The 22,979-nt window shown below is 37.2% G+C and overlaps 2 protein-coding genes across 2 annotated transcripts; both read left to right on the top strand.

Moving 5' to 3' along the window:
- The first annotated feature begins 14,774 nt into the window (after positions 1–14,774).
- LOC105056299 (transcription factor bHLH162) lies at positions 14,775–18,372 on the top strand. The gene is made up of 3 exons (XM_010938444.4): positions 14,775–15,131; positions 17,094–17,429; positions 17,990–18,372. Exons 1-3 carry the CDS (start codon positions 14,997–14,999, stop codon positions 18,056–18,058), a joined length of 540 nt encoding a protein of 179 aa, XP_010936746.3. The 5' UTR covers positions 14,775–14,996; the 3' UTR covers positions 18,059–18,372.
- A 931-nt stretch (positions 18,373–19,303) lies between these two features.
- On the top strand, positions 19,304–22,979 carry LOC105056300 (uncharacterized). The gene is made up of 5 exons (XM_010938445.4): positions 19,304–20,246; positions 20,815–21,559; positions 21,647–21,844; positions 21,947–22,038; positions 22,148–22,979. The coding sequence occupies exons 2-5, from the start codon at positions 20,822–20,824 to the stop codon at positions 22,848–22,850; spliced, it is 1,731 nt and encodes a 576-aa protein (XP_010936747.1). The 5' UTR covers positions 19,304–20,246; positions 20,815–20,821; the 3' UTR covers positions 22,851–22,979.

The following is a 22,979-nucleotide window of genomic DNA, read 5'->3' as shown; positions in this document are numbered from 1 at the left end:
AAACGTACAAATCTGGCTTGCGGATTAATGAACCACATATATTTCCATAGTTACAAGAGGTTGCACTATAAAGTTTGTACAGGTGGTCACTGGAATTATGTTGGTGTAACAAGGCCGTACAGATTTCAATACTAAAAAGGAGTTAGTGGTACAAGTGGGATCTATATTTAAGTTGATAAATGCCAAAAGAAAACAAAAGATTGCATAACAAATGATTGGTTTATCCTTGGTCAAAAATTCAACAAAATTCATTTAGAATATATATATATATATATATATGTAAAAGAAGGAAATAAGGAAAACTTTGTGATGTAGTCCTCTGACATTTTGCTGAAAAAAGGGAATATAGGGCTGTATTTTATTTATTTTTTGATGTAAAGGGAGGTAGATCCATGCAAAATTTATTGACAAGGAATAAGTGAATACAAGGTCTTTACTCTTTAGGGTGAGTTAGAGGAGTAGATCAGAAGTTACATGCAAAAGCAAGCAGCCAAAAAGACAGAAGATAAGACTGGTATAGCAAAAGCATTCAGTAAAGAACGGTCTGAGTCTCCGCACCAAAAGCACACAGAGAAAAGCACCCCCAGCTGATCACACTAACAGAAGTAAATAACAGGCCGAGCCGTAGATGAAGCCCAAGTAGACACTCCACAGAAACCAATCATCTTCTGTACACTCTCCAGAAACCAGTATATATGCAGTCAGGTGCTAGGATTTAGGACTCGTAGGTTCACTATCTGTTATAGCCCAAAATCCAGCCCAACCAAGCCCAATCTCAGCCCACCAAAGCTCAAAAAAAAAAAAAAAAAAAAAAAAAAAAAAAAAAAAAAAAAAAAAAAAAGAGGACTCAAACCAGGAAGAAGACTCCCGATAGGAGTCTTCTTCTCCGGCGAGATCCGGACAAGATCGGGAATCCTAGGACCTCTCGGAGTCCTAGGGTCCCCTATAAGAAGACCCCCTCTTCCTTGAGACCGAACATCGGCCTCCTCCCTCTCTCTTTCTCTCCGTCTTTCTCGATCGAAGCCGCGGACACCGTTCGATTTCTCACCGTGATTGCTCGCCGGTGAGGTCACCGGAGGCCGAGGTGAGTCTTTCTCTTCTTCCCCTCTTCCTTCCCCTTCCTCCCCGTGCATTTGTGCGCGGCTACCGGCGACGAGAGTCGCCGATTTTCGATCGGAAAAGAGACCTCTGTTTCGATTTCTTTTCTTGGATTTTCCGATGCCGGCGATCGCAATCAACCACCGGCCACGCTCCTCCGTGATTGGAGGAGTGGCCCCCCTCTGCCGCCGGCCTCCGTCGCGGCGGCCGTGTCCTGAACGGCCCGGCACAAGGAGGTCCCCTGTTCGGCCTGGAAGAAGCCCAAGAAGAAAAGAAAAGAGAAAGAAGAAGAAAAAGAGAAAAAGAAAAGAGAAGAAAAAGAAAAGAAAAGAAAAGAAAAGAAAAGAAAAATATAATAAAATAAAAATAAATATATATATATATATATGTATATATAAATAAATAAATAAATAAATAAATAAAATAAGAAAATAATAATAATAATAATAAATGATGAGAGAGAGAGTTTCTCTCTCTTCTCTCTCTTCTTTCAGTCTGAACCCTGACTTTCTCTCTCTGAAATTGGACTTTCTATCTCTACTTTCTCTCTCTAGAATTTTCTCTCTCTAGGTTGTTTCTCTCTCTTGATGGATTTCTCTCTCTCTAAAGTTATTCCTCTAGGATTAGCGAAGTGTAAGGCTTCATCTGATGATTTTGATCGAGTTTAGGGAAGAGTCTGAATTTAAGTGAGGTTTTGATTTTGGGATTTGTTAGATTTAATTTTGAATTAAAATTAATGTAAAAATATAATTTTGGATAATAGGCACAGAAGAATCTCCTAGAAGTTAGTCGATCTGTTCATTCAGTGCTCCGTGAAAGGTAAGTAATGAATCATCTTCTCGAGATATTCCATATTTATTCTGAAAATAAATAATTATTCTCTGAAATTATGCATGAATTATAAATTATGTTTTGAAAGAAAAGTGCTTTTGAAATGTTATGGTATGTCGATTTATGCACATGTTCAGTGAAAAAATTATGATATATTATGATACAAAGTATTTTGATACAGATCGGATTTATGCTCTCAGCCTAACTATGTTTCAGTGGACCCCGCCAATGGGGATTATACGTTGGTACTCAGTGGACCCTGCCAGTGGGGGTTGTGCGCTGGTGTTTGTGGACCCTGCCAGTAGGGGTTGTGCGCTGGTATTTGTGGACCCTGCCAGTGGAGGTTGTGCGCTGGTATTCTGTGGACCCCGTCAATGGGGGTTAAACGTTGGTCATAGTCAAGGCTGTTGAGTTACGAGTGTTTTGAATCGAATCGGATTTATGATCATATTATATGTGAATATTTGAAAATATTTGATTTGTATTAAATCAGCATGAAATATATTTTTATGTTTATTTACAGCATTATTCTTGAAAATTACATAATATCTGAAATATCTGGTAGAGATACTTGTTACTTACTGGGCTGTCTAGCTCATTACCTTTCTTTCTATTTTTCAAATTCAGATAATTAATTTCGAGCGTGGGAAGAAATATTGGGACAGAGCTTTTAGAGGCGAGATTTAGCATTGTCAACTTCATTGAACTTAGACCTATTGTTTTATTGTTAGGAAAATTTTATTGGATGTAAGACATTTGATTTAATTACTTGAATTAGAGTTGAATAATAAATATTTGAATTTATTCCGTTGTGATGCATTGATATCGTGATGAGATGCCTTGCATGCTTATGGAAAGAGTTCTTCATGAGTATGCGGCGGTTGTCGCGACCCTCGATTCACAATCTCGGGTCGGGGGCGTGACAATTAATATGGTATCAGAGCGTAAGTGGATAAATTATGACACATAGGATTTAATATAGTATGAGTGTAGGTGGGTAGACATTAGGAATATTGGGATGTTAGAGTATGAGCATCATAATAAACCCATCCTAACAAATAGATAAATGAACCTAATAAGGTTTTACTACTACAAGGTTACCATGCCTCCCCGTACAATGACAAGAACTACTCAAGGAATTGCAAGAGAGACATCACAACCACGGGATGGTAGCACTCCCCATCTGACCAGTGGCACCCCTCAGGAGGTGGGAGTCGTAGATCCTAATGGGAGTGCTTCGAGAGCACGTCAAGAACCAGATATGGCTCAGTTAATGCAGACCCTAATCAGGATGGTACAAGCGCAACAACAAATACAGCAGCAAATGTTTGAACAACAGCAGATACAACGAGATACACAACAACATCAGCATCCACCACCACAACATAGAGAGCAACCAGTACAACGGAACAATATTTCAGAATTTAAAAAGCTTGCTCCTCCAGCTTTCAAGGGGACTACTGAACCTTTGGAGGCTGACAACTGGATAATGGAGATGGAGAAGGCTTTCGCTGTCCAAGAGTGTCTTGATGAAGAAAAGATTCGATATGCAGCTTATTTACTACAAGGAGAAGCATACAACTGGTGTCAGCGACTACAGCGCAAGCATGAACAAGACGGTGAAATACTTACCTGGGAAAGATTTCGGATTGCATTCTATGATCAGTATTTTTTTTGGAGTATAAGGATCCAGAAAGAGCAAGAGTTTATTTATTTGAAGCAAAAGGGTATGAGTGTGACTGAATATGAAGCAAAATTTACAGAGTTAGCAAAATTTGCTCCGAGATTAGTGGATGGTGAGCAAGAACGTGTTCACAAGTTTGAGATGGGATTGAGAACTGAGATTCGAAAACAAGTGGTTCCATATGAATTGACAACTTATGCAGATGTGGTAAACAAAGCACTGATAATTGAAAGAGAAGTCAATGAAGAACGCATGGGAAGAAAAAGAAGGCAAAGAAAGAGAACACAATCAAATGATACACAAGGGCAGAATAATAAAAACATCAAAAGATCAGCTAAGGGAGCAGTAGACAATAAGACTCAACAGATTGATGGTGAGCCGTGCTCCAGATGTGGCAAAAATCATGCAGACAAGGATTGCTATTGGAATACAGGTGCTTGTTTCAAATGTGGTCAGATGGATCATAAAATTGCTAGCTGCCCGCTAAATACTGAAAATCAAGTTGGCCAAAGAACTCATGAAGGACAACATAAGGGTGGTGGACAGATTTCTAAAACCCAGGGAAGAGTTTATGCGCTTACTCAACAGAATCCACAGGCTTCCAATACAATGGTGACAGGTATGAAAAATTTCGAGGACGAAATTTTTTTTTAGGGGTGAAGAATGTTATAGCCCAAAACCCAGCCCAACCAAGCCCAATCTCAGCCCACCAAAGCCCCCAAAAAAAAAAAAAAAGAGGATTTAAACCGGGAAGAAGACTCCTGATAGGAGTATTCTTCTCCGGCGAGATCCGGACAAGATCGGGAATCCTAGGACCTCTCGGAGTCCTAGGGTCCCCTATAAGAAGACCCCCTCTCCCTTGAGACCGAACATCGGCCTCCTCCCTCTCTCTTTCTCTCCATCTTTCTCGATCGAAGCCGCGGACACCGTTCGATTTCTCGCCGTGATTGCTCGCCGGTGAGGTCACCGGAGGCCGAGGTGAGTCTTTCTCTTCTTCCCCTCTTCCTTCCCCTTCCTCCCCGTGCATTTGTGCACGGCTGCTGGCGACGAGAGTCGCCGATTTCCGATCAGAAAAGAGACCTCTGTTTCGGTTTCTTTTCTTAGATTTTCCGGCGCCGGCGATCGCAATCAACCACCGGCCACGCTCCTCCGTGATCAGGGGAGTGGCCCCCCTCTGCCGCCGGCCTCTGCCGCGGCGGCCGTGGCCTGAACGGCCCGGCACAAGGAGGTCCCCTGTTCGGCCTGGAAGAAGCCCAAGAAGAAAAGAAAAGAGAAAGAAGAAGAAAAAGAGAAAAAGAAAAGAGAAGAAAAAGAAGAAAAAAAGAAAAGAAAAGAAAAGAAAAGAAAAGAAAAGAAAAGAAAAATATAATAAAATAAAAATAAAAATAAATAAATAAATAAATATATGTATATAAATAAATAAATAAATAAATAAATAAATAAATAAATAAAATAATAATAATAATAATAAATGATGAGAGAGAGAGTTTCTTTCTCTTCTTTCAGTCTGAACCCTGACTTTCTCTCTCTGAAATTGGACTTTCTTTCTTTACTTTCTCTCTCTAGGTTGTTTCTCTCTCTTGATGGATTTCTCTCTTTCTAAAGTTATTCCTCTAGGATTAGCGAAGTGTAAGGCTTCATCTGATGATTTTGATCGAGTTTAGGGAAGAGTCTGATTTTAAGTGAGGTTTTGATTTTAGGATTTGTTAGATTTAATTTTGAATTAAAATTAATATAAAAATATGATTTTGGATAATAGGCACGGAAGAATTTCCTAGAAGTTAGTCGATCTGTTCATTCAGTGCTCCGTGAAAGGTAAGTAATGAATCATCTTCTCGAGATATTTCATATTTATTCTGAAAATAAATAATTATTCTCTGAAATTATGCATGAATTATAAATTATGTTTTGAAAGAAAAGTGCTTTTGAAATGTTATGGTATGTCGATTTATGTACATGTTCAGTGAAAAAATTATGATATATTATGATACAAAGTATTTTGATACAGATCGGATTTATGCTCTCAGCCTAACTAGTATCTCTATCAGATATTTCAGATATTATGTAATTTTCAAGAATAATGCTGCAAATAAACATAAAAATATATTTCATGCTGATTTAATACAAATCAAATATTTTCAAATATTCACATATAATATGATCATAAATCCGATTCGATTCAAAACACTCGTAACTCAACAGCCTTGACTATGACCAACGTTTAACCCCCATTGGCGGGGTCCACAGAATACCAGCGCACAACCCCCACTGGCAAGGTCCACAAATACCAGCGCACAACCCTCACTGGCAGGGTCCACAAACACCAGCGCACAACCTCCACTGGCAGGGTCCACTGAGTACCAACGTATAATCCCCATTGGCGGGGCCCACTGATGTTACTTACTGGGCTGTCTAGCTCATTACCTTTCTTTCTATTTTTCAGATTCAGATAATTAATTTCGAGCGTGGGAAGAAATATTGGGACAGAGCTTTTAGAGGCGAGATTTAGTATTGTCAACTTCATTAAACTTAGACCTATTGTTTTATTGTTAGGAAAATTTTATTGGATGTAAGACATTTGATTTAATTACTTGAATTAGAGTTGAATAATAAATATTTGAATTTATTCCGTTGTGATGCATTGATATCGTGATGAGATGCCTTGCATGTTTATGGAGACAGTTCTTCATGAGTATGCGGCGGTTGCCGCGATCTTCGATTCACAATCTCGGGTCGGGGGTGTGACACTATCCAAAGAAGAAATCTTGGATATGAAAATCCACCAGGCCATTTTTGTTGAGACACTAGCACGATTGCCAAAATAAATGAATAAATAAATAAATAAATAAATAACTAAAGTATAATATGCAAATATCATGAATACATCTCCATGATAAATATCAAGCAAGAACTAAAAGACCAGTTTGTGAGGAGAATCTGAGATGACAACATGCTAAAATTTTGTCCATGTTGGGGCAATAGATACTTGATAAATGTATTTTCATGTCCATGAAGTTTTTGTTAGAAATTACTTCATCCCACCTGAAAGTGACCACAAGGAGCACAACTAATGATCCTTCAGATGGCGTGAGATGGTTCTACTTAAGAGATGTCACGAAGTAATGTGACTTGAATTTAGTTCTAAGATGTGAAGCAATGTGACTCGTTGAAGTTAAACTTTATCGTTAGTAAGTTCTGATGTGAGATGGAGACCAGAAATGTTGTTCAAACTCATCAAGAATTTGATATGCTCATATGATCAAATGAAGCTAAAAATTAAGGTTTGGCAGAAACTTAACTAGCAACAGTTGCCTTAATGCGAACTCATTGTGCTGTACTGACATATAGTAGAACAGATAGTAACAAATGATGAGCAAAACTGTTCCTATATTCATTGTTAGAATTTGGTGAACATTAAGTAATGGCTCATGCAAAATACTTGGTGTGTTGATGATATTTCTTCCTTATCTAACAACTAGGAAGTTCCTTGCTTCTATGACCACTCATACAAATGTACAGGTCATCAAATCTGTTGCTTAGGACACATATTTATGCAACTTTTATGTTGAACTTCAAAAGCCTATATTTTCCATCATTGTCCATGTTGACTGAAGTCAATCATATTGCTTCCTTTTCTAGCTTCATATTAGACAAGCTTTAATTATGTAAAATCAGTTATATTTATCAAGTAGGAAATTGTTGTACATGCTCAAAAAGGTCCTTTAACATAGTTCTGCTAAAACCATGTTCATTCTGAATGTGCTAATGTTCCACACATACTGCTTATATGTAACAGTATATACATAACCATATCCCTAAAATTTAAGAACATACTGATTCACATTGTACTCTAACCTGCCTGTCATTCTTTACCACTTCATACACTAAAATTGTTGAGGAACTATATGTCAAATAAGCACAATGTTGAATTACCTGCTCTTCTCCTCTTAATATCTGTGATGCCTGTATAACATGGGAGATGTAATTTTGCAAAGATATGGAGGGGCTGCTGTTCAGGGTATTGCCCTTCTTTCTTGCTGATATAACATATTTAAACTTCAATAAGAACTATGTTGGAATATTTTATCCAAATGGTCCAGTCCTGAACTTCCCTCTCACGACTAATGATTTAGACTGCAGTTACTGCATGTTGTTATGCACTACATTCATATGCTGTCAGACATCATATGTCTCTCTATACATGTATTTTCTATCATTCTGTTGACTCAAGTTGTAGTGATGATCTACATGAATATTCTTTTCAAATATTCCTTTTTTTTTTTTTTAATAGTGAGTAAAATTGCGATTCTTTTTCTTTCTGTACGAACCATAAATAGTGATAGATGATTTCTTAGTGAAGGTTAATAAATCAAAATTTTCACTCACCTTCAGTTTTATTCATTAGTTAGGTTTCCATATGTGCGACTGCTTATGGGCTCTCTGCCTCAGTGGTTGTTGTAGGATTTTTTCTTTTCATTAAGTCTCTGATTTAACTAGGTTGCAAGGAAGAATTATTCAATCTAAGCTAGAGATGCTTCCAGCTTGCAAGTAAATGCAGCTTTGCAGGAGATGGGTATCATATATTTACATGCAGCAAAGCTCATAAAAGTGAGGGTAAATGACTTGTTGTTGGGATAAAAAAGCACATTGATTTTTCTTTCCTTTTTCCAAGAAAGTTCTCTATTTAGTTATCTTTATTTTTAGTTGAAAATAATGATGAGAACACCACCAATGTAGTTACCTAGACAAACTGTTGTGAAATACTTCTCGAGGCTTGAACCCAAAACTTCAAGCCTCTTTGTTTATAATTAACATTATAATTATAATTATAAATGAAACTTACAAACTATTCCTTTATAATTAAAATTATAATTAACGGACCTCTATATTCACTCTAATATGAACAAGGATGAGCGAAAAACATACGAGTAAAGATAAACCTAGTCAAAATCTTGATTCATATGGAATCATGATCACTCACCAAGTGTCCTCCTCTCGAACTGTCCATGTGAATGTACATGTCAAGCACTAATTGTGTTAGTTGACTTGTATACTGTGAGGTCCAAGAAAACTCCTATATTTTAACTAATATTGCTTTATGCATCTCTAATGATGGTGACATCAAGCAGTCTGATGTTAAAAGTCCTTCTAACGCTATAAACGCATTAAAATGGGAACGCAGGGCTTCAATGTGTGAAAGAGAGAAAGGAACCCTCACACACAATAAAGTGACACTAAGAGCAAACACATGTCTGCCACCCAAGAGTGACCTCCATGACCAGACAAAATCTGACAACATTTAGTGTATGGATAGCAACAGATTGGACTAAGAATCCGCATGTCATCTTTGAATTTTCTTCCTCCATAAGGACTCTCTTTAGGCGAATGACATCATCATCTTCTTTTAACAAAAAAAATGACTCTAAAACACCAGGAAAGTGCTCGAATTCCAAGTCTGCTCATATGAATTCCAGTGAACGACTAGGTTGACACATCTTTGTCTGCTACCCACCACAATGCCGAGTAATTCGCCTTAGTACGGAGGTCTAGCTTCCATGAAGAACCAATGTGCCCATGTCGGGATCTGCCTTATTAACTGTTGTTAGTCGAGCGAAGACAAGGAACAATGATTTTTGGTTAAGTTCTTGATTTCTTTGGGGTACCATTACATGTATGATTTGTTTGAAGAGTTTTTGACGCAATAATTTTCAATCAGGTATGCTTCCATCCATTCGTAAACCTTTAAGGATGATGAATTTGGAATTTGGAAGGCGGGGCCATGTTCTTGATGAAGGGCCTTCTGACATGGACCATTTTTGCTTATTGAGTGGAGATTAGCAAGAGGAACTTTACAAATGTGTGTTCTAACATTGTCCTCACCATCAATTTTGCTTTTTTATGCATGAAAATCTCGTATTTGCTTGATTGTTTGTTAGTCCATATCGCTGTGATTTTTCTTAATACCATTTTTATGATCTTCTTTAATTCATGTTTCACTTCCTTGATTAATTCATGTTCCATTGTGAGGTGACATATAACTGCTATATTACTCGAAGAAACTTCCTTTATTAATTTCGCCATGCACCGTCTTCTTTGAGATGTACTCTCAATTCATTTTTAGCATTGAGTCCATAATCAATTGTGAGTTTCTAAGATAAAAAATAATTTGAGTAAATTTTGTCTCATCCACTTTCCGACCCATTCCTGTTGATCATCTTGCACTAATGTTTCTTTTTCTTCTCTTTGCTCAAACCTCAACCATGTATAAGTTCTCATTCTTCTATAGGAAAACTTTATGCAGTAGGTTTCAATTGGCTATGGTAGTTTAGTTGGATATTGAAATTTATTTGAACAGGGGACAAGGTTTGGTAAAGCGTTACATGAAAAAGAAAAGTGTTGACATTCATAACATCATATTTAGCAATTATATCAACATGTTATAGGACATGAAATTATGATGTTGCATCCTTTTTCTATGATTGTTGTTATAAGAAATCTTTCAACATTTTATGTGGGAAAGGATGAAGATATCTTTCAAACACATGCAAAATTACTTCTTGGTGTGTAAAGGAGTCTTTGTTTCATCACAATGCAAGTGTATCTTCCTATATTTGTATTAGATCTCATCCTTGAGTGACATTTTTGTCGTTTTATTTCTATAAATTCGTCGCTATGCATTTAGATTTGTCACCATGCATAGATTCGTCTTTTGGTAGGCAATCTACGTGTCTTCTTCTAGATGGGTTAGCTCCATATCACCACATAAATGAAAGAAGTATTTAATTTTTTTCATCAAATGCTAAAATAATTTATATAAAAATATATTTGACTATAAGATTTAGAAATTATTATGAAAAAAAGCTCAAACTATATAAATGAAAGTACATATGGGCTCTTGATCAAATCTCTTGAATGAATTATTCATGAACAATTCATGTTCTGCTCAAATTTCTTTTAAAAAAAAAAGCTAATTTAAATTTGATTTGATTATAAAATGAACCAAGCTTGAGCTGGCTTGGTTCAGCTAGGTGGGGCCTCCATAGGCTAGCCAGGATGGGAAAAAGTTAGACCGGACCCAACTGCATTAAAAGTACGAGGCTGAACCAATAGAATCATGGACTTTTAGAGCGGAAAAAAACGCTGCTGCTTGGCTCCTGGACGTTCAAGGAGGCACATTTGTCAGGTAGTAAATGGGTTATTGAGAAGTTTTGTGTTTGGAGCTTAACAGAAGAGAAGATCACGAAAATTCTGGATCTGATGACTTTTCTTTTGTATGCTTCTGCGGCTCCAATTAATGGCTCATCCTCCGTATTGACTTGTATTTACAATGACTTGTATTTCAGGTCAGTCCCAAACTAGTCATTGCCAAGTAATTTTGTTGATGTTACGATGCCATTCTCCTTTGCAAAAATCTCCACCGCCACTTGACTTGAAAAAAAAAAAAAAAAAAATCCTTCAGTTTATAGTGGATATAAATTAATTGGATGGACCAAGGGGATGCTTGGTTCGCGACTGAAATTGAAATCGAATTGAGAATCGAAATGGTTTAGAATCAGAATTGGAATGATCAAATCCTTTGAAATGTTTGAATCGAAATTGAAATAAAAATTTGAATCCATAAAAGAAAGTAAGAATTGAGTTCTATATAGATCGAGTCATTTCCATTCCATTTCGAAATCGGAATCGAAATGAAATTTCTCTCAACTAAACAGTTGAAATGAAAATCACCCATTCCGATTTTGATTTTAGACCCCCACTCTCTCCAACCAAGTACCTCCTAAATCACTCAAACATAAATACATTTATAAATATAAAAAAATAAAATATTTAATAATTGAACTTAAATATTTATTGAAGAATCTCATAACTTACATCCGATATGGTTGGATGTTGCCCAATCAGCTATATTATTAGCTTTCTTATAAATATGTGCAACATTAATAGAGAGCAATGTGTCCATCTTTTGCCAATAATCATATAAAAGGAAATGGAGTCTAACATCGGTAGAAACTACCTGATAATTAAAAAATCTCTTAAATAAATGTGAGAAGCTTTTAATATTTGTGTAATATAAGTTAGCACCTTCCATGCCGCATATAATTTTGCCATTGGAACTGAAATGTCAAATAACCTAACACCACCTATAATCAATAAATTACGATCAGCACTCTTGATAATAAGTCTTTCTTCATCATGATCGGTTTTTTTCTATATAGTGGTATTAAAGTTAATCTCGAGGAAGCAGAAGGATGGTGGCTCCCTCCAAAAAAATAAATAAATAACTATGAAGATGCCAAACTACATGGAAAGAGTTGCAGATTACATCTGCTAGATTAGTTACTTGGAGAAACTAACGGGCCTAAGTGGAATCTTTTAATAAAATCAATCTAGCATTTTGTCTCATATCTTGAAAAACATGATCATTCTAGCCAGTCCAATATGATAAGCGATGTAGCAGATCAAAATTACTTCAATTTTTGTATTATTATCAGCAGATATCTATCTAATAGTTTAGAGAAATTCATCTAAGCATGGAGTTAGAAAAATACATGAATCTTGGAACAAAGCTTGCCTCTATACCTAAGCTGCAATTTTGCACTTAAGTATAACATAAAAGGATCATTTTTTTGTGGGTAAATATCATGAAAAAGTTGATCAATTTTTTCATTAACCAACTTACCCATATTCTCATATTTTTCAAGATAGGTAAGTTACTTTACCATGAACAATATTTACCCATAAAATGGGAGAAAATTTTATCCATTCAGAGGGTGGCTAAATTATTTTTTCTTCAGCCAGTAAAATAGGTATTTAATGCTGTACTTAAAATGCCTATCCTCATTTTTAGTATCTCCATCATTCAGTGCTTAATAACTTAATCAAATCTAAAAAGCATAAGGGATATCATGAAAAATATGGATAAATTTTACTAACTTATTCAGAAAAGTAGTAATGTAAAAGAACACGGGTAACAAATTTCAAAACTACTTTCCTGTGTGTAAAAATATATAGATAAATTATTTTTCTATCTAAATATTGTTTGAAAAATATTTATCTAGAAAAGTATGGATTCTCAGATAAATATTTTATCTGCAAAAGAACATGTCCAAAATATAGTCTTCTACATCTAGATATGAGTCATAGTGGCTTGGTATATGGAATTCACATTGATGTAATCAATCTCTACACGATAAAGTTGTTCTCACACACACACACACATATGCCCAAAATATAGTCTTCAACATCTAGAAATAAGTCATAGTGGCTTGGTATATGGAATTCACATTGATGTAATCAATCTCTACACGGTAAAGTTGTTCTCACACAAGCGCGCGCGCACGCATATATATATATATATATATATATATATATATATATATATATATATATATATATATATATATATATATATATATATATGGAGCAACCATCCTGATGTGGACATCTATCCTCTACACCTAAGCTGTATTCCAATTTGGTTGGGTCTTAACTAAGAAAAGCTTATACAAATCAGATACCTTGATAGTCAAACTAGAAGAAGGATCCCAACCCATTCCATCACTACCATCCATCATGAACCCAATCTCATCCTCGACGCTCATTTTGTAACTGCAACATGTGATCAATATTGCATTGTATTTATTGTTTATGTTTTTTTCTCAAGTTCCTTGGATTTATGGGAACTGCTCCAAGTCTTAAATTCTGTACTACACTATACAATAGCACGAGGGCATGCGAATTTTTGATATCCTTTCTTGCACGCTCACCAACCAATAATTATATTCGTGGAACTTCTACCAAAAAAAAAAAAAAAAAAACACTCGTGGAACGCATGCAATTGACTATGGTTTAGTTTGTAGCACAAGCTGAAAATGATGGGGTTATCTAAATTTTGTGCGTTAGCAAAATTTTATAGGTAAAGTCTTTGCAACGATTAGCCACACCTAGTTGCTTCTAACCTAAGCTCGGCATCGGCGTGATCAATTTGCATGGTTTGCAGCTCTCTTACTTCGTCAATTGGTAGAAAAATGTGAATTCGAAGGAAACAAGAGAAACTTATTGTGTATGTTCACTATAATCAATTTAAACAAGTGCATTGAGAGTATGAATTAATATTCTTTTCGAGCTAATTATCAAATTGTTGGTAGGGAAATTAACCACCACCTTTTGCTTATTGTGTTTCCTTTTAACTGTTGAACCCTAATTCATTTGGGGAAAAAATATGTTATGGATTATCACCTCAAGCATTGATTTTTTTTTTTTTTTTTAAAAAAAGAGATCAAGCTGCTTGATGTTTGCAAAATAAAGGAACAACCCAAACTAGGGTACAGGAATCCAGATATCTTCTATAGTTCACAATTCAAGCAATTTGCAATGGATTCAGCTGCAGTCAATTCAGTCAAAATGGTATTTAAGCTCAATCCATGTGCGGCTGAACCCATGGGCCACTCAAACAAGCCAGTTCTTGAAACCTAATTATTTATTTAATTATTTTCTTGTGCTAGCTCCTGTCTGAGCACTACTTGTGTACATGCCAAAGCTAGTGATACATTTTTTTTTTAAAAAAAAAAAAAAATTGGGTGAAATGTGGCTTAAACAAAAAGAAAAATATACTAGGCCGACTCTAGTAATGCAATTTGATCTCATCTAAGTTTCTCCCTACTTATCAATCTTGCAGGAGCCAGAGATATACCGGAGATACGCATGAGATGCTTTTGCATTTTTTCACGAATCTTGATGCCAATCATGTGGTAGGAGTGTAAGGGATGAGCTGATTGCATGCAAACCATTCGGAATACAGCATCAGCAATCTTCTCAGCCCTTTCTATCCACAAGGGCAGAGCCTCCTCCACAAATGCTGTCTTGTGTTACAGGGGACCCACACCCAACAATAATTGCAGCAGTGGTGCAACCAATCCTTAAAAAAAAAATTGTACCTGTGGCCGGTGTAAGCGTGGTCTAAAACAGGAACGAACGGAATGGTATCTTTCTTACTCGTTATTATATACCAAATGCCGCCTTCCGACTAGGTTTCGTCGCACTACTTGCTCGTCCAATCCGAGAGAGAGAGAGAGAGAGAGAGAGAGCATGAAGTTTGGGTCCCACACGTAGACACGGCTCACTTTGTTCTTTATATATGCGAACGCCGTCATCGTCGCCCTTCCAAGAGAATTCTCACCTCCTCCATTGCTTTGCTTCTCTCTTCCATTATTTTTTTCCCTGAAAAATTCTCTCTTCCATTGTGAGGTTTCAACTTTTTAGTGGATTCCTCCTTCTTTCTCCCTTCCTGAATAGTTTCTCACTTGTTAATTAGTTGTGGTGGTGGTATCATTGTGGGGGGGGGGAGAGAGAGAGAGAGAGAGAGAGACAAAGAAGGGGAGAGATGAAGAGTTCTAATGGTGGATCAGCAGCTAAGATGGAGAGAAAGATGGTGGAGAAGAACAGGAGAATGCACATGAAGAGACTCTGCTTCAAGCTCTCTTCTCTCATCCCAAGAGAACACATCAGCTCCTCAAAGGTAGCAATACATCTTATGTTTTTATAGTTTCCTTTTTTTCTCTCTCTCCTTTTCCCCGGCCCCCTTTCTTTCCCCCTTCTTTTCGGGGTGTTGTTCCTTATTTGCAGCTATAGAAATGGACTGCTATAATTTGGGTATCAACCCCATGGTCCATCCTTTGCTGTATGCTTCCATTTGGTTAACTTGGTGAAAGAGTGAACACTGGGATCACGTTCTATCCATTATATAAATATAAGTCTCCGGCAAGGGAAGGGTAGGAATTGTTAGGGGCTTGTTAATCATTGTCCTCTTTGATCTGCACCCACATACTAACTTTCTCAACTTTGTTAATGGAATTCAGTAATTTTGAAAATTATCAGAACCTCCATTAATTGGAACCCCCAAATATCTGAGTTGGCCTCTAGGACTGTTTAGGAAAAACTTATTTCCCTTGATTAAAAGGAAAGCACCAACCAAAATAGGGTGTCTACATCTCTGTCAAGCCTTCCCTTCTTTAATATCTTCAGGTCTTATCATTTTTGTTTTCATCTAATATAATACTAAATCCAATAAGTTAAGAATCTTTTTTTATAAGCTAAATCCCCACATGATTTATTTCATCTTTGATTATGACCCTTTTTTTGTGTCAAAATAGGAAACTGTAACATCCCACATGGCATGAGTCTTAGCATCAGAGCAAAAAAATATAAAAGATATTCCTTGCTTACAGAGTTGAAGTGATCTTAGTAAAGATCCGGGGCATGTGTTTATATTGCAATTTTATATTGAGTCACGAGTTTCATTAAATATATGTTCATGCTCGAGAATTATACATGAAAAAATAAATTTGGTGGGAATTGGAATCCCTTGTTCTCTCTGATGCTAGAAACCTGTTGTTTTACTTGAATAACTTATAGATCAAATGATTTTATGCATCTGAGTGGGCCAAGTGTTAGCACATGGGAAGCATGTGCTAACAGCTGGTTACCAGAATTTCCAGCAGGTAAGTCTAGCTTGCTTCCAAATTGTGACCTGGACTCCCACTATAGGTCATGTTTCGGCAGCGTAGGATTAGATGCAATCCAATCATGCCGGGATTAAACCTGACAAAGATCAGCTAGATCAAATCATAAGAACCAGCCATGCCCAGCCCTCTAGATTGGATCGGGGCATAACTCTCGTATCAGAAGTTGGTTGACTTGGATCTAGGTCAAGCACGAGCATAAGATGCAAAATATTTAGAATCAAGTTTGCCATGTCAGTATGGGACCCTGTATCGATACTATCTTATTACAGTATCGAAACACAGTTCGGTATGGTATGATATAGTGTATCGAATGTTGGTATGTCATGAGACAGCATACCGATCTATGCCCCATATCTGACGATATGGGGTGGTACAGCAGACCATATTTAGAATGTATATGAAAACAGCAATGCAGTGTTATAGGTTGTGGTATGTGGGACATAATTGTTTGAGGAATGATTTGTAGTGGAACATGAGTTCTTTCTAGTTGATTTGTAAGCGGTATGGTGTTCCCACCATTGAGCAAACATTTTCATCATTGACCACAATGATCCTATACTTCATTTCAGTTCTTTGTATGCACTATAGTCCAGTGGTAACAAAGCCAACAAAAATTAGGCATTTAGTTTTACAAATTAATTTTGTCTAAAAGCATCTTTTACTTTTACAACCACTTCACCGGTCAGTGACTTAAATGCTGAAGATACACCATAATTTCTCAAGCTTTTCATCAAGAAAATCTCAATAGGAAGTTATACGATATGAAAACAAAGGGAAGAAGATTCATGAGTTTTATTTGTTTTTGTAAAATCTTGCAAAATGTCAGAAATTCTTTTGAAAATAATTATCTAGATGTGATTAGATGGTGAAAGAAGCAATCTTCTTGCTTGAAGTTTTCTGAATCAAATGTTTATACTAGAAATTACTGAGTCTTCTAAACTTTTGGTGTGTATTAGGATGTTTTGACACAACAAGATTACTTGGACCAAGCTGCATCTTATATTAAAAGCCTTCAAGGAAGGATTGAAAACTTGAAGCATAGGAGGGAATTGCAAACTAGTACCAATGGAATCAACAAGGATATTAGCAATGAGATGCCAATAGGCATGAGACTTCCTGTGATTGAAGTAAGACACCAAGAATCAAACTTGGAGGTCGTTTTGATAAGTGGTCTTAACAGGAGCTTCACATTCCATGAGGTGATCAGCATCCTTGAGGAAGAAGGTGCAGAAGTTGTCAATGCCAACTTCTCTGTTGTTGGTGACAAGATCTTTCACACAATTCACTCTCAGGTAATCATCAATGCCTTCTTTCTGCTTATTTTTCACTCTAATTGAATGCTTCACAAAGCCATTCCGAAAAAACGGAACCCTTCACATGATAGGAATTTGCAGATGTGTCCCATGGATGATGTGTAGTGCACAAATCTTAAGGCAACCCTATGTCTGGACTGAAGATAATCTGCTATAGAATTCTTGCAGTAATACTTACATTTCCATCTCAGAATGTTTTGGATTGGTTATCTTTGTTTGTTAGATAAAGTGCACTTTTCAGTGTCATTGCTCCACCAATCCATTCAGTACGTAATTATCAAGGCATTTAATGAGGAAGCAAGTTTACAAGTCTTTCTGAGTCATCTTGGTTTCTAGAAACCACACCTTAGAAATGAACCTATGCACTTTAAATCAGAGTCTTAAAAAAAAAAAAAAAAAAAAAAAAAGAGAACACAGAAGTGGTGACAAAAGACCAGAAGTATATAAAGGCTTATCATAATTTTCTTATCTGGGTTTTAACCTCAAAAACAACAACATAATGGGTAGAAATTCAATGAAGTTCTTCTTGGTTTGTGCAGGCTGTTAGCTCTAGAATCGGCTTGGAGGCTTCAAGGGTATCTGAGAGACTAGCGGAGTTGGTTCAATGAGCAATTTTAGATCCTCAAGAGGTTGTAAGTTGGAACCCTCGAAACCAGAGCGAGAAACAAGTTCAATATTGTTGATAACTGCAGTTATTGGCGTGGAAGATAGAACATGGATAACTATCTTGTATTGATTGTTTTGGCTTCAATAGTACTCAAACCCATCTTTTTGCTTCTCAGAACATGGTTATGTTAGGAGTCTGTACCTTCCTCCGAGGAGGCTATTGGTTTTGTTATTGTACTAAGAAATTAACTTTCTAAGGTTGCCTTGGCAGCTACTGTGCTTTAGATATAATGCCAACAATGAAGCTTTTTAACTATGGGCATGGTATGACCAATGAATTGTTAGAGCAATTGCTTCAAGTATATATGGAGCATTATCATGTGCTTAAGTATGCATTAAGTCAGGCATATTCAATCATACGCATGAACCTTACATCAGAGAAAAATAACAGATGAGCATGCCTTCAGGTAACAAGCTTCTATCAGTTGATTTTTTTTTTTTTTTTTTTTTGGGGTTGAACACACTTCTACATTATGGATGCCACACTAGTTTGAATCTTCTTATTTAAGTCATGGCTCATGACTTTGTAAAGCACCATTCATGCAACGAGGTAAACATTAAAAACATAATGTGAGGTTGGGGCAGCCTGACTTCCATTCTGACTTTAGATTAGGTGAAGTCCATTCAATAATTCCCATGTTGGACTTGGACCGGAGGCTTCTAATTTGACAGGGTACAGTCAGGTCTACCCATGATATAGTTCAAGGTAGATTAGGTCTAATTTAATCAATATATTCTCTTGGGTCAAGTAAATATTCGTTGCAACGGCGATACCATGTCAAACATGTAACAAGTTAACGAGAACACTTGCATTTCATTGATTGCCATGTATTTAATCGATTCCTGTGATGATACCCCATACTGCCTCATCGATTCTTAACTTTTAATTGATTTGTTATAAGTTTGACGTGGTATCACCATTGCAATTTATATTTACTCCCTTGGGTCGAGTTAGGAGGCTTGTCCCTAAATTGGGTTGACACCAACCTTGGAACTTTTTTTTTTTTGAACAACTAAAATAAAATCAAGAAAAAAAGAAGGTTCGTTACTTTTAAAATATGATTGCTGCTGACGTGGAATTAATCCAAAACACTCCAAATTTAAGATGTAACTTTATATATATATATATATATATATATATATATATATATATATATATATATATATATATGATTCACAAGGAGGTTAAGGTGTTAATTAGAGAAACGGGTTTTAGGTTGGAGGGGTGGTGACAGCGACCCTCACATGGACAAAAGATTGTGGGACAGGAATATTATTCCATACCATGTCACGGGTTCCTCTGCAGTCATCAGTTACGGCAAGTTAAAGCATTTTTTATTGTTAATTTAGGGACAACAGGCCAAAAAAACTAATTTCGACCATGGTGAATGCTAAAACATTCGGATTGGCAGCCTTACCCAAGAATAATTTTGAGTATATGGTACTTTCCCTGAGATATTATTGTCACTGAGAAGAATAATTTAGCATATTATATCACAATTATATCATTTAATGAGATTTTAATCTAAAATTATTATGCTAATGATATTTGATATTTCAAATATTTTTTGGTACAAACATTTCAAATATTTATGCACATGTTATATCATTTGGGAAAATAAAAGAATCTTTGCCAGGCTGGGCCAGGTCCACCCGTTGTCACCTGGAGACCCAATCTCTCACACTTCCTTAGGGACGTAAAAGCCCCTGTACTTTTGTTTGCGGACCACCATTGCTGGAGGGTGTTTCCGTCATTTCAAATCCAATGCAACTGCGGGGAGAGAGAATTCGACCGTTGCGGCTCCAACGTTCCAATTTTCCAAATCCAAACTTCATAGGCTCCTTTCTTGCGCTCCTCTCATGCCCTTACGGTGAGATAGGCAGCCTCAGTTTTGTTGCTCTCTTTCTCTCTCTCTCTCGGACCAGTTCCTTTCTCCTCTCTTCCAGCGATCTTTAGCGATGCAGGAATTCTAAGTCGAAGGCTCCTTTATTTCCTGTTTCTCGATCAAGGTCTCATGGCTTTTATGGCGGATATTTGAGTTGGTTTTTGATCGCTGGATCAAGAATCAAAGAGATAGACTAGTTTTGAGGTCCGTGGATCAAGAACAGTGGAAATCGACTTGCATTCAGGTAAATATACGTACGGGTCTTTTTAATTATTGGTATCTGTCAATCGTTTTAGCTCTTAGTTCTCAAAGAATCAGAGTCCTCTTTGATAAGAGTAGTGGTTTTTCTGAAATCTGTTTCTTGTGGGATTTTCCAGCATTGTCCTGATGATATTTGGGATATCCAATCAGTATTTTAGCAGCAACCGTCACCTTTCCGCAAAAAACCACCATGGGATTGTCCGTTTTGATTTATGCCTTTGTTTTATTTTAAATTTCTATATTATGCAGCTTTTGCACAATTATTCTCCAATTGATAGCTTTTTGGTGGATTTTCTTGATTGATCTTCTCTAAATCTATTGTTTTTCTTCTCTTTTCAGAAGTCTTGAATTTCTTTAGTATTACCCTATGTTTGTCTCAATTGTCTGCGAATCCCATTTCTTTCCTCTCAAACTTTCTTAATAGGCTTATATTTCGCGTGATATTTTATTAATTTTGATTGTATTAATTTGTTAATTTCCATCCCAGTTACCGGAAATGAGATTATTTTCTTGCATTCTGATAGTTGTTTGATTCTTTTCATCATCTCCAGGGCTTCCATGGCGACACTGGCGCCGGGAGTTCTATTGAAGCTCCTTGATGGCATGAACACTGGAACCCCAAAACCAATCGGAGAGCACCGGAATGCTCTCTTGCAGGTCACTGACATTGTCCCAGCAGACCTCGATGAGAAGGATCTCTGGCCGAAGCATGGATTCTACATCAAAGTATCCGATTCCTCCCACTCGATCTATGTCAGCCTACCATTCGATCAAGATGAACTTGTCCTCAGCAACAAGATGCAGCTCGGCCAGTTCATCTATGTTGATAGATTAGAGCCAAGTTCACCAGTTCCAGTCATCATGGGGGCGAAGCCACTCCCTGGAAGACACCCTTTGTTGGGCACCCCTGAACCCATCGTCCGAGTCAAAGGGAATGGAGAGAAATCAGCAAACCACCACCGAAGAGGCTCATGGGGCCCGGAGCAGAACCCAGCCGGCAGTGTTTCCTCACCCAAAGTTGTTAAGCCGACCACACTGGATTTCGAAGAGAAAACACCTGTTAAGGACCGAGCATGGAGTACTCAAATTTCGCCGTTAGTAAGCAGGAGAACTGGGAAGGAAGGGAGTTCTGGGGTGACCCCAAGATCATCAGTAATTGGAACTCCTTTATCCAAGATGGCAGACTTAAAGGAAGCAGGCTCTTTGGTAAGGAAAAGCTGTGCAATTTCCAAGTTCTCTAGGAGCAAGAACCTGTGCGAACGAGACCCTAAAATCCCAAAGAGTCCCTTCCCCAGTGTAGGTACTTGAACCAACACTAGTTTCTGAAAATTTGTGGGTTTATCATCTGACTATACAACAAGTTCTCCTGGTTTCTTTTTATAGGAGAAGAATGCAACAACTTATACTACTAGATTGAGAAGTGCTGCTAAAGTTGAAGACTCTTCATCAACATCTGATGAGCAAGAAGACACTTCAGTGATATCGAACCAGTTATACTCGCACTCTGGAAGCAGTGCCACTTCCAAGCAAACCTCAGGAAATTGCATGTCATTACCTGGAAAACTCAGCATGCTAGGAAAGGTAAAGATGTAAAGTACTTGACACCCCCTCCATTTATAATTGAAGGTATTATCGATGTGTTCTAGCTCTTACAATAGTAGTATGCATTTTGGAAACTTTCAGGAAGCTGTACAGCATAGAGAAGCAGCTCAGAAGGTAGCTCTTCAAGCACTGCGAGAAGCTTCTGCTACCGAAACTATAGTTCGGATCCTCAAGTAAGTTAATTAAGACTATTACTTTCAGACTGAAGTTCATACTCTGCACTTTTCTTCTGAACTGGACAAGAAAATCAGGTTTCAGAAATTTTTTTGGGTCTGCTTGCAGGATGTTCTCAGACTTGAGCAGTGCTGCAAGGCAAGAAGCTCCAGCAGCTTGCTTCAATGAGTTCCTAAGCTTTCATCAAGAGATTGTGCAGGCAGTTACTGACTTGGAGACAATTCAAGCAGCTACTTCAATGACCACAACAAGTGAGAAGGAGTCAACAATAGAAAAAGCAAGTGAGAAGGATGATCAAGGCATCCTGCAAGAGATAGTACTGAACTCAGTTGACCAACATAGGCAGACAAATATGAATCCATCCAAGAGAAGAGCTGCAGTAGTATCTAAATCAGTTTCGTTCGCCCCTGAAACGAATGAGGTAAAAAATGTAAGCCTTGGTAAGCACCCGAGATCCAGCGTCTACCAAAAGGCTTCTTCAGATAGGAAAGGAGTGGATACTGTGGCTAATAATGAGAAAGAAGCACCGACTTCTAGCTTGGGTAGCTCGATAAAATTGGCAAAGAAGATACAAAATGAAGCTGCGCTTTGGTTTATGGAATTCCTTGAAGCTGCATTGGAATCGGGTCTGAAGAAAGCAAAAGGTTCCATGGGTGGTGATGCACGGAAATCAGGTTGCTGCCCACAGTCATTGATACTGAGGGTAATCAACTGGGTAGAGGTGGAGCAGAGTGATAGCAGAAAGAGGCCTGTTCATCCTAGAGTAGCTCAGATAGCAAGAAAACTAAGGATAAAAGCAAAGAATCCTTAATTTGAACTTGATTGTTCTAGAGTAGCAAAGAATAGGTTTCCTTGATTTGGACTTCCACTGTTTGTGTAATGATGTGAGCCCATGTATGCACTACGTTTACATTTAGAAGGAATATGTATGATTCTTTGA

Source organism: Elaeis guineensis, chromosome 13, assembly GCF_000442705.2.
Source record: "Elaeis guineensis isolate ETL-2024a chromosome 13, EG11, whole genome shotgun sequence".
In the NCBI taxonomy this organism is placed as follows: Eukaryota; Viridiplantae; Streptophyta; class Magnoliopsida; order Arecales; family Arecaceae; genus Elaeis; species Elaeis guineensis.
Note: the sequence above shows the minus strand (reverse complement) of the source record. Positions and strands in the feature narration are given on the sequence as shown.